We start from the raw sequence: 14,753 nt of genomic DNA on the forward strand, positions 1-14,753 counted from the left end.
CCTTAAAGCAGAGAAGGTTGAGAGGAGATTTGATGAAGGGTTTAGATAAAGTAAATAAAGAGAAACTGTTCCCATTGGCAGTAGGGTCGAGAAACAGAGGACACAGATTTAAGGTGATGGGCAAAAAAAACCAAAGGCAACATGAGGAAAAACTTTTTTACGCAGCGAGTAATTATAGTCTGGAATGCGCTGCCTTAAAGGGTGGCGGAAGCAGATTCAATCATGGCTTTCAAAAAGGAATTAGATAAATACTTGAAGGGAAAAAACTTGCAGGGCCTTGGGGAAACAGCGGTGGAATAGGACTAACTGGAATGCTCTTACAAAGAGCCAGCACGGGCTCAATGGGCCAAACAGCCTCCTTCTGTGTTATAACCATTCTATGATTCTATGTCTTGTTTAGCAGATGTGCTTCAGCCCAACTTGCCACCACCCTCTGGAATTCCCTCCCACAGCATCTTCACCGTGCTACCTCTCTCCCTGCCTTCAAAAACCTCAACACTTTCCTTTTTGAACTGCTTTTGCCCCCCACCTCCAACTTGGTGCCTACTCACTACCCTCCATTCTAGAAAGTGCTCCAAGATGTATCTCTCCATATAAGGAGCACTACAGAAATGTAAGCACTGATTATATTTGGAGCTTAGGAAGACGAGAAACAAGTTTAAAAGAACACAGGCAATGGTAATATTGATAAGTGGGGGGAAAAAACAATGGTTGCCCTGGGGAAAGGGCAACACAGTGACCAAGAGAGCGAGCAGACAAGAGAAATGCCACCTTTCAAATGAGATACTGAACCAAGGATCCTGCTCAACTGGATCTCAAAGATCCCATGGCACTATTTGGAGAAAACAGACATTTAAAATTAAATATACAAAATCACTGAAATCTAAAACAAGCAGTTCGCCTGCCACACCTCAACCGTTCATTCATTTGTGGTTTGTAAGACTGTGCTGATTTTGCCTATACAACAATGACTGCACTTCAAAAGTAACTGACTTGTGGCAAAGCACCAAGATATCCTAAGAATGCAATAATAGGCTGTATAAAATTCAAGTACCTTCTTTTATTTGAAATAGTCGGTCAAATAATAAACAAACTTAACTTTGAATTTGATAGAAACTGTACAGTTTGAGTTGAGCAAGCTGAACATATGAACTCATGAATCTGGTTCTAAACATAGTCCTAAACTACATTTAACAAAATAGAGCTTCCTTCATCAGACATTCCCTGCAAAATGAAGGTCTCATTTCCTGTGCATCAAAAATTTCACATATCAAACTGAATGCACTTTCTTCTATTCAACCTCCCAATTATCCAAAATGCCTCTGTACCTTCCAGTCAGTCAGTGTCGATAAAAGGAGTTCTACTGCATTGTTGTTCAGTATTCAGTAGCACATTACTAAAATATTTAGCAGTGAATCAATACCTTATCCCTGGCCGCTTGGAGAGTATTTTGTGGGTAATCCGTAAGTGGAAGCAGAGATGAAATTCCAGGTGAAGGGACTGAATACCTGCGATCAATTAGAAAAGGCACTGAACTGCCAGATGGTTGAGAAGGTGGTGACTGAAACCGCTGGCGTTTGACTTCGTAAGGACTACTTCGCTCATCGCTCCTTCGTCTGCAATACAGATCAGATTGCTCTGCATCAGATTATTAAAACAGACATTTAAAATTAAATCTATGAATCACTGAAGTCCATAATTCAACTTGTATTGATAGGAAGGTCAGAAAGTATAATAATTTAGATGTAATAAATTTAATTCGAAACCAATATTTAATGTTAATGTTGTGGATTGTAAACAATTTTACAACACCAAGTTATAGTCCAGCAATTTTATTTTAAATTCACAAGCTTTCGGAGGCTTCCTCCTTCCTCAGGTGAACATTTGCAACAACGTTCACCTGAGGAAGGAGGTAGCCTCCGAAAGCTTGTGAATTTAAAATAAAATTGCTGGACTATAACTTGGTGTTGTAAAATTGTTTACAATTGTCAACCCCAGTCCATCACCGGCATTGCCACATCATTATATAACTGCAGCAGTACCTCCCTGTTTTTATATTCTATCCCCCTAGCAATAAAAGCCAACATTCCGTTGGCCTTCTTGATCACCTGCTGCACCTGCATACTAACTTTTTGATTTTCTTGCACTAGGACCCCCAGATCCCTTTGTACTGCAGTACTTTCCAGTTTCTCGCCATTAAGATAATAACTTGCTCTCTGATTTTTCCTGCCAAAGTGCATAACCTCACATTTTCCAATATTGTATTGCATCTACCAAATCTCCGCCCACTCACCCAGCCTGTCTATATCCCCTTGTAGGTTTTTATGTCCTCCTCACTCTCTACTTTCCCTCCCATCTTTGTATCATCTGCAAACTTTGATATATTACACTCGGTCCCGACCCCTGCGGAACACCACTGGCTACTGGTTGCCAGTCCGAGAATGAACCATTTAGCCCAACTCTCTGCTTCCTGTTAGATAACCAATCCTCCACCCATGCCAGAATATTACCCCCAATCCAGTGATTCTTGATCTTGAGCAATAATCTTTTATGTGGCACCTTGTCGAATGCCTTCTGGAAGTCTAAATACACTACGTCCACTGGTTCCCCTTTATCCACCCTGTACGTTATGTCCTCAAAGAACTCAAGCAAATTTGTCAGACATGACTTCCCCTTCATAAAGCCATGCTGACTTTGTCCAATTAAATTATGCTTATCCAAATGTTCCGCTACTGTCTCCTTAATAATAGACTCCAAAATTTTACCCACCACAGATGTTAGGCTAACTGGTCTATAATTTCCAGCCTTCTGCCTACTACCCTTTTTAAATAAGGGTGTTACATTAGCAGTTTTCCAATCTGCCGGGACCTTTGCTGAGTCCAGAAAATTTTGGAAAATTATTACCAAAGCATCCACAATCACTGCTGCCACTTCCCTCAAGACCCTGGGGTGTAAGCCATCAGGTCCAGGGGATTTATCCGCCTTGAGTCCCATTAATTTACTGAGTACCAATTCCTTAGTGATTTTAATCGTATTTAGCTCCTCCCCCCCCCCTAGAGCCCCCTGTTTGCCCAGTGTTGGGATATTGATAGTGTCCTCTACCGTAAAGACTGAAACAAAATATTTGTTCAGCATTTTTGCCATCGCCATGTTTCCCACCATTAATTTCCCGGTCTCATCCTCTAAGGGACCTACGTTTGCCTTTGCCACCCTTTTTCTTTTTATATAACTGTAAAAACTCTTGCTATCTGTTTTTATATTTTTTGCTAATTTATTTTCATAATCTATCTTCCCTTTTTTAATCAATCCTTTAGTTACTTTTTGCTGTCTTTTGAAGACTTCCCAATCTTCGATCCTCCCACTAAGTTTGGCTATCTTATAGGTCCTTGTTTTTAGTCGGATACTATCCTTAATTTCTTTACTTAGCCACGGATGGCTGTCATTTCTTTTACACTTCCTACAAGTTATTGTGCTCAGAATAATCATTACAGGACATGTCAAAATCTTGCAATCACTCCCTTTTGCCAATAGGAAGTTTTAATTTTCATGGTGCTAACATATCATCTGATGACCAATTTAGGGCAAAACTTTTGAGATAATATAAAACAACTTGATCTTTATCTGATCCAATCAGAGAGCCATTATTGTCACCATTTATCCAATTTCCGTCAGCAACTGATGTGTAACATAGATGTATCTTTTAAAATTAAAATTGCAAGTTAGATTATTCTAAGTTTAGCTTTCAAATGGAAATACAGGTCATTGTAAAGGGCTGTTTTTCTCACTATGTGTTGTATTTTGTTTTATTCAGAAGATACATGCTGAATAGGACTTACTTCCTGCCATGGTTATTAGGCAGACCTGGTGAATATGTAGGACAGGCATTATGGAAGGGCCACACCAGTGATGGTCTTGGAGTAACTTCTCCTGTCAGGATGGTACCAGAAAGGCTGCAAATAAGTCATTGAAAAGAAAAATTCATTAGATGAAAATTATTTACGTTAATTATAGATTCTAAGAATTCCTTGAAATTGGTGATATAGCAAAGAGGCACAAGTCACCTGTGCTCTACCACAGTGATAAGATGTTAAATGTACATTCCTAATTCCGTGTCAAAAGAATGTTTAGTTCCCAATATTAGCCATACTCTGAACTGAAACAAGCAAAGTAGTCCAGATGTGTCCTCATTGTTTGGGGAGAGGGAGGGGACTTTTGGAAAGTAACAAACTAAGGCCATGGTACAGAACGTTGCAGCATTATAGTGCTACACAGTGGTGAGGTGAAGGGTCAACCCTCCATTCTCTCAGGCCAACACACCTGTTTGGTAGGAAAAGTACTCTCCATATTTCACTGTTGTGCACCTCAGCAGCCAGCTCACAACAGCAATGTTGGAGGCCTGGAACCAAGCAATCCACCATTTTTACTGATATTAATATAGACTGCAAAGAAAACAAATTTATACACTCACAAAGCAGAACAAAATCAGAGGGGAGTTCTCATTGTGTACCTTCTATCAGCTGGATTAAAACCAAAAACACCAGAAAGGTTGCATGCTTAGCCTGGGGAAGAACTTGGGAGAGGAATTAAATTTTAAAAATTGATGCAGAAAATAATAAAATCAGGATGTCGTAGTTGTAAGCAAAACATGTGGTCCTGGCACAGTCTATCCAATTTCTACTAAAGCTTTCCCAATTTTTTAATTTAGGTATTTGCACAAGATTGATTTACGACCACACGAACAAAATTCTCAAGAGCTAATATAAACACGATATTCGATGCAAACATTTTTAATAGGGTTGATACATTCATGTAATACTGAAGGTCTTAAAAAAAATGTTTTGGCACAAATGATTTCCAACCGATAGATGCTAAACTTAACACACTTAACTACAACTGGTGTCTTTTCTTAATATGTTCTAGTATTTATGCTGCAATTCCCCTCATATAATGAGTGCTCATGTTACAATAAGAACATGAGAAATAGGAGCAAGAGTAGCCATCCAGTCCCTCAAGCCTGCTCTGCCATTGAACAAGATCATTTTCCTGCACCATCCCCATATCCCTTGATGCCCTTAATATCTAGAAATTTATCGATCTCTGTTTTGAATGTACTCAATGACTGAGCCTCCACAGCTCTCTGGGACAGAGAATTCCAAAAATTCACCACCCTTTGAGTGAAGAAATTTCTCCTCATCTCAGTCCTAAACGGCCTACCCCCTTATTCTGAGACTGCGAACCCTGGTTCTAGACTCCCCAGCTAAGGGAAACAGCCTCCTTGCATCGACCCTGTCGAGACCTGTAAGAATTTTGTATGTTTCAATGAGATCACATCTCATTCTTCGAAACTCCAGAGAATACAGGCCTAGTCTACTCAATCTCTCCTCGTACGACAATCCCGCCATCCCAGGAATCAGTTTGGTGAACCTTTGTTGCACTCCCTCTATGGCAAGTATATTCTTTCTTAGGCAAGGAGACCAAAATTGTACACAATATTCCAGGTGCGGTCACGCCACGGCCCTATATAAAATTGCATTATGACACCTTTATTCCTGTACTCAAATGCTCTTGTAATAAAGGCCAACATACCATTTGCCTTCCTAATTGCTTGCTGCACCTGCATGTTAGCTTTCAGTGACTTGTGTACAAGGACACCCAGGTCCCTTTGAACGTGAACATTTCCCAATCTCTCACCATTTAAAAAACTCTGCATTTCTGTTTTTCATACCAAAGTGGCTAACCTCACATTTTTCCACATTATATTCCATCTGCCATGTTCTTGCCCACTCACTTAGCCTGTCTATATCCCCTTGAAGCCTCTTTGCATCCTCCTCACAACTCACATTCCCACCTAGTTTTGTGTCATCAGCAAACTTGGAAATGTTACATTTGGTCCCCTCATCCAAATCATTGATATAGATTGAGAATAGCTGGGGCCCAAGCACCGATCCCTGCGGTACCCCACTAGTCACAGTCTGCCAACCTGAAAAAGACCCTTTTATTCCTACTCTCTGTTTTCTGTCTGTTAACCAATTCTCAATCCATGCCAGTATATTACACCCAATTCCATGTGCTTTAGCTTTGTTCACCAACCTCCTGTGTGGGACCTTATCGAAAGCCTTCTGAAAATCCAAATACATCACCTCCATTGGTTCCCCCTTATCTATTCTACTAGTTACATCCTCAAAGAACTCCAATAGGTTTGTCAAACATGATTTCCCTTTCATAAATCCATGTTGACTCTGCCAAATCCTATTATTATTTTCTAAGTGTCCTTTATATTAGATTCTAGCATTTTCCCTACTACTGATGTCAGGCTAACAGGTCTGTAGTTCCCTGTTTTCTCTCTCTCTCTCTCCTTTCTTAAATAGTGGGGTTACATTTGCTAACCTCCAATCTGCAGGAACCGTTCCAGAATCTATAGAATTTTGGAAGATGACAACCAACGCATCCACTATCTCCATAGCCACCTCATTCAAAAGCCCTGGGATGTAGATCAAGCGGTCCTTGGGATTTATTGACTTTCAGTCCCATTAATTTCTCTAGTACTATTTTTTTTACTTCAATTAATTTCTTTCAGTTCCTCATTCTCGCCAGACCTTTGGTTCCGTGTCTTTTCCGTGAAGACAGATACAAAGTATTTGTTTAATTTCTCTGCCATTTCCTTATTCCCCATTATAAATTCTCCCGTCTCCATCTATAAGGAACCCACATTTGCCTTCGCCAGTCTTTTTCTTTTTACATACCTAAAGAAGTTTTTACAGTCCGTTTTTATGTTTCTCGCTAGTTTACTCTCATATTCTATTTTCCCTTTCTTTATCAATTTCTTGGTCCTCCTTTGCTGAATTCTAAAATGCTCCCAATCCTCAGGCTAACTGCTCTTTCTGGCAACTTTATATCCCTCTTTCTTTGATTTAATACTATCTTTAATGTCTCGTTAGCCACGGTTGGACCACTTTTCCTGTTGGGTTTCTGTGCCTTAAAAGGAATATATTTTTGTTGCAAATTATGTATTAATTCTTTAAATGCTTGCCATTGCCCATCTACCGTCATACCTTTTAATATAGTTCCCCAATCAACCACAGCCAACTTGCGCCTCATACCTTCGCAGTTTCCTTTGTTTAGATTTAAGACCCTAGTTTCGGATTGAACTACATCACTTTCAAACTTAATGAAGAATTCTATCATATTATGGTCACTCTTCCCTACGGGCTCCTTTACAACAAGATTAATTAACCCTTTCTCATTGCACAATACTAGATCTAAAATATCCTGTTCCCCAGTTGGTTCCTCAACATACTGATCTAGAAAACCATCTCGTATACATTCCAGGAATTCATCCTCCACAGTATTAGGGGCGGTTTGGTTTGCCCAATCTATATGTAGATTAAAGACCCCCATGATTACTCTATTACCCTTGTTACATGCACTTCTAATTTCCTGCTTTATACCGTGCCTGACATTACCACTACTGTTTGGTGGCCTATAAACAACTCCCACCAATGTTTTCTGCCCTTGCTGTTTCTTAGCTCCACCCAAACAGATTCTACACCTTGATCTTCTGAGCCAAGATCCTTTCGCACTATTGTACTGATCTCATCTTTTATTAACAGCATTATGTTTTAAACTCCTTAAAAACAGAAATCACCAAATGCTTAACTATAAACTGAAGGTTTTACTAAAGCAAGTACCATGGGAACCCTAATTGCTTTCACACTTAGTGCATCACACAAAATTAACCTCTCATAAATTAGAATATTCCTAATTTGTACATGCAACAGGGAGAGCTGTAGTTCAGGACATAAGAGGATTAGTCAATGTGTTATCATTTCAACCAAGTAGGTACGTGGCACTAGATAATACCGCACAAACATTTGATCAGATTCTATTCTGCACAGCACCTGCAACTACCAAACAAAATGAATTATTAGTTTCAAAATTGTCCAGCTGATAGAAGTACTCCTTAAAAAAAAGTAACCTGAACAAGCGACAGTTCAATCAGAAAATGTATTATCGTCCAAACGACTGAACACATAGTTAAGTAATCGCACCATTTATACAACTGTATAATCTAACTGAACATTCAATTGATCATTTTAGTTACCAACAAAATTTCTGATTTCCAAAATAATCAGTTGTCACTGTCCTAAAGAATGAGATTTTTGAAGGTTTATCTAATTATTTTGTAACTGCAATACAAACAGAATAATATAAATCCAATAAGAGAATTAAAATGTGTGCACCAGGTATTAAAACATGAGAAGATCCATCAGTGGAATCCAGCTGCACTCACATTGCATTCCTGAAGTTGTGAGCATTGATAAACTGTTGTTGTGAAAGAAGAGCAGGAGAGAAGGGTGGACGACCCAAATTAGGAGAATTAGGGAACATGCTCTCCTTCACTTGAAGTGAGCATTTATTCTTTCACCTAGGAAGAAAACAAAATATACAATATGAAAAACATCTGTGCAAGTCACAGTCACTAAAAGGTTATGCCTTGCAACAGTTCTACTGAACCAAAAGTGTCAATCAAATAACTTATTTATACAGTACTTAGCTCAAAGGACATCTTGGAGTGCTTAACTAGAGGAGAATTTGGGGAGGGGGAAAAGAGGAGAGAAAAAAAACAAAAACACCAAAGAGCTAGATTTTGAGAAGGGTTTTGAGATAGGAAAGAGAGATTGCATGGTAGAGTGGTTTAGTTAGAATTCTAGAGGACAGGGATAAAAGATTCACCTCTAACAGCAGAGCAGAAAGGGCAGGAAACCAATAGTAAGCTATAGTCCGATGAATTAAAAATACAAGTTAGGAAGTGGAATGGGGAAAAACCTGAACAGACATTCTTGAAATTTAAACTGATTTGTTGCAGCACAGGGAGAGATTGGAGTTTTGTGAGGACACAGGTAATTGGTGAGACTTAGACCAAGAGAGGACTCGGACCTCAGAAGTCTGGATTAGCTGGAGTTTGTCAGGGAGGTCAATAACATTTGAGAATTAAATCCTCAAGGTGGTAAAAGGTTTCAGCAGCAGTGGGGGGTAAGGTAGCAGGGTGGGTGTGTATGGGCAATGTTCTGGAGGTGCAAGGCAATGATCCAGGTGATAAACACGATATGCAATTGAAAGCTTAACTCAGGGTCAAACAGAATGGTTACACACCACCAGTTTTAGCCTGAGCTTGGAGTTGCTGACAAGAGCCAAACAAGGTGGTTTCAGTTTTGCAACATTGGGAATTTGACTCATCCAGAACTTGATGTCAGTAACTGCCTGAGGACAAGTGAGGACATAACAGGTTTAGATAAAGCAAATAAAGAGAAACTGTTCCCATTGGCGGATGGGTCGAAAATCAGAGGACACAGATTTAAGGTGATTGGAAAAAGAACTAAAGGTGACATGAGGGGAAAAAAAAATTACACAGCAAGTAGTTATGATCTGGAATGCATTGCCTGAAAGGGTGGTGGAAGCAGATTCAACTGTGGCTTTCAAAAAGGAATTGCAAAAATACTTGAAGGGAAAAAATTTGAAGGGCTACGGGGAAAGAGCGGAGGAATGGGACTAACTGGATTGCTCTTACAAAGAGCCGGCATGAACTCGATGGACCGAATGGCCCCCTTCTGTGATGTAACCATTCTATCATTCTAAGTAACAGGAAATTAAGAGACAACAGTACCAGTGAGGAGAGGCTTTGGAGAATGGAGTGGTCAATATGATCAATGACAACAGAGAGGTTGAGGAGGAACAATAAACTGCAACCACAGTCAAAAAGGATGTCATTGGGTTCTTTGATTAGATTAGAGTAGTCTGGGTGCTGTGGGCGGATTGGAAACCAGACTGGAGGAACTCAAATAGGCAGTGTTTACCTCTCTACATTCCTTAATGCATTGCCACCAAAATATGCACTTGCCTCTAGTGATAGGGCAGTAGTTTGCAAAGACAGAAAAGCAAACGTATGTTTTTTTTTTAAAAAGGAGCGATGTTATGATTTTGAAATGGGTGGGCGCTGTCCCCAAATAGGGAGAGGTAAACAATGTCAGTAACCACAGGCATAGAAAAAGTAGCAGCTTGTGCCAGAGGTATGGAGTTTGGGTTTATCCTTGCCCTCCAAGATAGGGAAGGAGGAACGGAGGGAACTTGCATTTATATAGACCGTTTACATCCTTAAGGCATCCCAAAGCCAATTAAATACTTGGGAAAGGCTAAGATGACATCTGGAGAGAAGGGCCACACTGCTACTTCAAAGTGTCCATCTTGGAAATGCTGATTTTCACTTATTTTATTCTTTGTCGAAACAATTGGTCAGAAAGACATACTACCAAACATCTACTTAATTGGTCACGTTGGCAAGCATTAAAATTTTATTTTATCTTAGAAGCTAGAGAAAAAAAAAACTTTTGTATTCCCACAGATAAGTATGGTGTCTGCTCCCAATACCCACATAATCAGATTAAGTTAATGACACAAAGTTAGTACGCAATGTGGATTCTTCAATCTGGCTGACCTAAAGTTCAGTGTCACCTCAGATCCATCTATCTTTTCATAATATTCTGTGTACGATTGCTGACCCTGCAATGATGATAACATCTAATGTCTTCCAGCAATCAAGACCTGTGCTGGGAATAATGCTAAATTATAATTTTAGTGATCAATGAGTTAATTAAGCAGCTGTGGAATACATATTCTATATTAGTCCCCAAATTATGGCATCCTTGCAATTGGTGTCCAGTAGATACAGGCTGTAGCAAATTACTTATTAATGGCAGTGTGGAATGAGTAAAGGCCGGCATTTATTGCCCATCCTTAGTTGCCCTGAGATTGGGTGGGTGGGTGGGGGCGGGGGCAGTGCGGGCCTTCTTGATCTGTTGGTAGCGGTTTAATACAACTCAGTGGTTTGCTAGGCCACTTCAGAGGGCAGTTAAGGTCAACCACGATGATGTGTGGGACCAATCACATATAGGCCAGACCGGGTAAGAACAGCAGGCAAAGGATATTAGTGAACCACTTCTGTTTTTACGACAATCTGACAGCTTTGTGGTCATTTTTAATTCCAGATTTCTTTTTAAAACTGAATTCAAATTCTCAAACTTCCACGATGGGATTTGAAGTCACGTTCTCTTGGTTATTAATCCAGGCATTACTACTACAGTAACATACCCACTACATTATTGTACCCAATGAAAAAGTTTTTGAAGTGTAGTGACAATTGTTTGCAAGTAAACACAGCAGCCATTCAGCATCAGCGACATTTGACAATCAGCAATGAGATGAATGATAGTTTCAGTTTAGTAAAAAGCTAAAACCTGCATATGCTGGAAATCTGAACCAAAAACAGTAAATGCTGGAAACACTCTGCAGGTCAGGCAGCATCTGTGCAGAGAACAAACAAGTTAATATTTCAGATGATACCCTTCTTTAAAAAAACATTAACTTGTCTCTTTTCTCTCCACAGATGCTGCCTGATCTGCTGAGTTTTTCCAGCATCTTTTATTTCTGGCATTGCTTAAAGTTGGCCAGGATGCGGAGCGCTCCCTACCCCTCTGTGATTAGTAAGGGATCTTTACCAGCACCTGAACAAGCAGACAGGACTTCAGTGTGGCATCGCATACAAAGGATACACATTTGATAACTTAACACTCCCTGGGGCACTTGCTAGATCTGATTTTATATTGTCTTTGTTTTCATTCAGATTCTAGAGATCAGCATCTGTGAGCTGGCGCCCAGTGTTTAGACTATTAAAACCAGCTTTTAGCTGGCAGCAGACTCGTAGGCCAATAAAACAAAACTGAGTCTTCAAGTCTGGCACATAGATATGGAAGGCAGATTTACATCGAAACTACAGCACAGAAACTCCCTTCCCCAAACAATGGTGGAGGCAGGGTCATTGAATATTTCTGATTAACAAGGGAGTCAAAGGTTATAGTAGGTAGATGGGAAAGTAGGGTTGAGGTCACAATCAGATCAGCCATGATCTTATCAAATGGCAGAGCAGGCTCTCAGAGGGGCCGAATGGCCGACTCCTGCTCTTAATTCGTATGTTCGTATACTGAGGCAAAGTAGCTATTCAATATTTCTGCCATTTCATAGTCATTACCTGTAAGTTTATTTCATGCATCTCAGTGGCCCTGCCCCATCCTGATTTTTCTTATATTTATATGTCTATGGAATACTTTACTTTAACAGTACAAATGCTCACATGGCCATTTCCCAGAATTAGAATTTAAAGAAAGCCAGTAAAAAAGCAGCTCTAGGTTACATGGCCAAGTTTTGACGTGAGACCTAAATCCACAAACTTTTGATCCAAAGGCAAGCGTTACTTGACAATAAAATAAGTAGTGACTAACAGAAATATAACAATGTGCTTGACAGAACAGAATTTTACTAAAACAGACCTGTTCTCCACCTGAAAGCTAGGACTCCTAGAATCCTCCACAAAGGTGAAAAGCCTCTATTAACTATTTGTTGTGCTACAGTAAATGGGAGGGCTCTTTAATGGAGAGCAAAAGCAAATGTTATTGAAACTCAGCCTGGTTTGTAGCAGGGAACAGCAAAGAAATGGTCAGAGAAAGGCTGATGGTTACCAAATCCTTAATAGCAGCTGCAGTGCCAAATACTTTTTTTTTCTTCTGGGTATCTGGAAAAAGATGTGTTTCTAAAAAATCATCTTGCATTACTATATATGCTCAAAAACACTCCTAGTCATTTCTACTTCGAATCAAAAGTCCTCAACTCCACCCTTACGAAGGGAAGTTTCATTTGATTTTGAAATCTACTCAAGGACAGGACAATGGTACGCTAATAGCTCATCATTTTGAGGCATTGGTATACTTGCATTTAAAATGCCATGGCAAAAAATTGACACACGTACTGGTAAGACCTAAAACTTTTTCAAACAATACGCCTAGGCTATACAACCTGTCACTCCGCTCTGCCTGGTGATTTATAGTGTAGCCATCCAAAGGTTGTCTCAAAGTGTTCTCAATGGTCTTATAACCACACTGCGATCATCCTGCAGATTAAATCGGGAATAAACACTTGTTTTTGGCAATAAAAATATCTCTGCAACAGCCCCATGGTGAGGACATAATTCGTCCTGTCACCGGAGGAATTTGAGGTCTGGAAAAGCGGTGTGTGTGTGGGGGGGGGGGGGGGGGGGAGAGTTGGTATCTTGGAAAGTAATGTATTTGCAAACTTTATTTACGATGACAGTTGTTCAACAGCTGACTGCACGGCACGGGGGGGGGGGGGGGGTGGAGAGCAGGCACGCGAGCCCGATACCCGGGGCGGGCGGCGCGGGACGGCGCTCGAGCAGCCGTTGTCGGCCGGCCGATCGGCAGCGACTCACGGTCTCTCCGCCTCCGGTGAGTTTAAACCTCCACAACTTCCTCTCTTCCCCCCCCCCCCCCCCCCCTTCTCCGCTCCACACACATGGCGCCACTGGCCGTAACATTCGGTGTGTTTAAGACAAGCGGCGGCGGCGGCTTTTGGCGGAGCGAGTTTTAAATTTAAAATTAACTTCCAATTTCAAAAATCCCTCGAGCCGCGGTCCCTCTGAGCGCGCGGGGTGACCGGTAAGCGCGGGACGGTAAGACCAAGGCCGCGTGGCCTCCACCTTCCAGCCGGCGAGGTCACAAGTTTTAATACCCCCGCCTCTTTCTCTTTCTCTTTCTCTTTCCCTTCTTCTTCTTCTTCTTCCCCGGTTTTGATTTAAACACCTACCGAGCTTCTGTCCTTCTCGTTACTCGCGACGTTTTCATCTTTTTTTTTGCGGAAGGTCCGTCTCAAATCTATCAACCCTACAACTTCCGAGTCATAGGTTAAATTGCCTTATTTCCGGGTCAGCCCGAGGGCGCGGGGATAAAGTTTGTGCAGAACAGCTGTAGGATTTAACAACTTCTCTTTTTTTTCACGTTACCTCATCAGTCATTGTTCGGTATAGTTTTGTATTTTAGAAACTAGCTGGTATAATCTGTTGAATATTTCCTGATTAAACATTTGCAGTAAAAAATAAAACCTATTTAAACAGTCCTAATTTTTTATACATTTTGATGGTGATAGCTAGGTTGCTGTAACAGAAAGAAATAAAAATGCTGCAATAAAAACAAAAATTTCTCATTCAGTATGTGGATGGCCCGACCAGAGAGGGGGCAAAACTTGACCTCCTCTTGGGAAATAAGGAAGGGCAGGTGACAGAAGTGTTAGTGAGGGATCACTTTGGCACCAGTGATCATAATTCCATCAGTTTTAAGATAGCTATGGAGAAGGATAGGTTTGGCCCAAAAGTTAAAATTCTAAATTGGGGAAAGGCCAATTTTGATGGTATTAGACAGGAACTTTCAGAAGTTGATTGGGAGAGTCTGTTGGCAGGCAAAGAGACGTCTGGTAAGTGGGAGGCTTTCAAAAGTGTGTTAACCAGGGTTCAGGGTAAGCACATTCCTTATAAAGTGAAGGGTAAGGCTGGTAGAAGTAGGGAACCTTGGATGACTAGGGAGATTGAGGCCCTAGTCAAAAATAAGAAGGAGGCATATGACATGCATAGGCAGCTGGGATCAAGTGGATCCCTTGAAGAGTATAGAGATTGCCGGAGTAGAGTTGAGAGAGAAATCAGGAGGGCAAAAAGGGGACATGAGATTGCTTTGGCAGATAAGGCAAAGGAGAATCCAAAGAGCTTCTACAAATACATAAAGGGCAACAGAGTAACTAGGGAGAGAGTAGGGCCTCTTAAGGATCAACAAGGTCATCTATGTGCGGAACCACAAGAGATG

The 14,753-nt window shown here is 40.7% G+C and overlaps 1 protein-coding gene across 3 annotated transcripts in view; it reads right to left on the reverse strand.

Moving 5' to 3' along the window:
- The window catches only part of tent2 (terminal nucleotidyltransferase 2), a 78,371-nt gene extending 64,573 nt beyond the window's left edge, over positions 1-13,798 (reverse strand). For 2 of the 3 annotated variants that reach the window (XR_010962650.1, XM_067982652.1), the window contains exons 1-4: positions 13,708-13,798; positions 8,291-8,425; positions 3,837-3,950; positions 1,424-1,616 (exon numbers count right to left, since the gene is read on the reverse strand). Coding sequence is in view for 1 of the 3 variants with exons in the window: in XM_067982652.1 (XP_067838753.1) it covers positions 1,424-1,616; positions 3,837-3,950; positions 8,291-8,388 (405 nt within the window). In the remaining 2 variants the exon portion in view is untranslated. Of the gene's footprint in view, positions 1-1,423; positions 1,617-3,836; positions 3,951-8,290; positions 8,426-12,903; positions 12,998-13,707 lie in introns of all 3 variants that reach the window. The other variant, XR_010962651.1, reaches the window with a different exon arrangement.
- Positions 13,799-14,753: the final 955 nt, after the last annotated feature.

The sequence above is a fragment of the Heptranchias perlo genome, chromosome 4 (assembly GCF_035084215.1).
Source record: "Heptranchias perlo isolate sHepPer1 chromosome 4, sHepPer1.hap1, whole genome shotgun sequence".
Lineage (NCBI taxonomy): Eukaryota > Metazoa > Chordata > Chondrichthyes > Hexanchiformes > Hexanchidae > Heptranchias > Heptranchias perlo.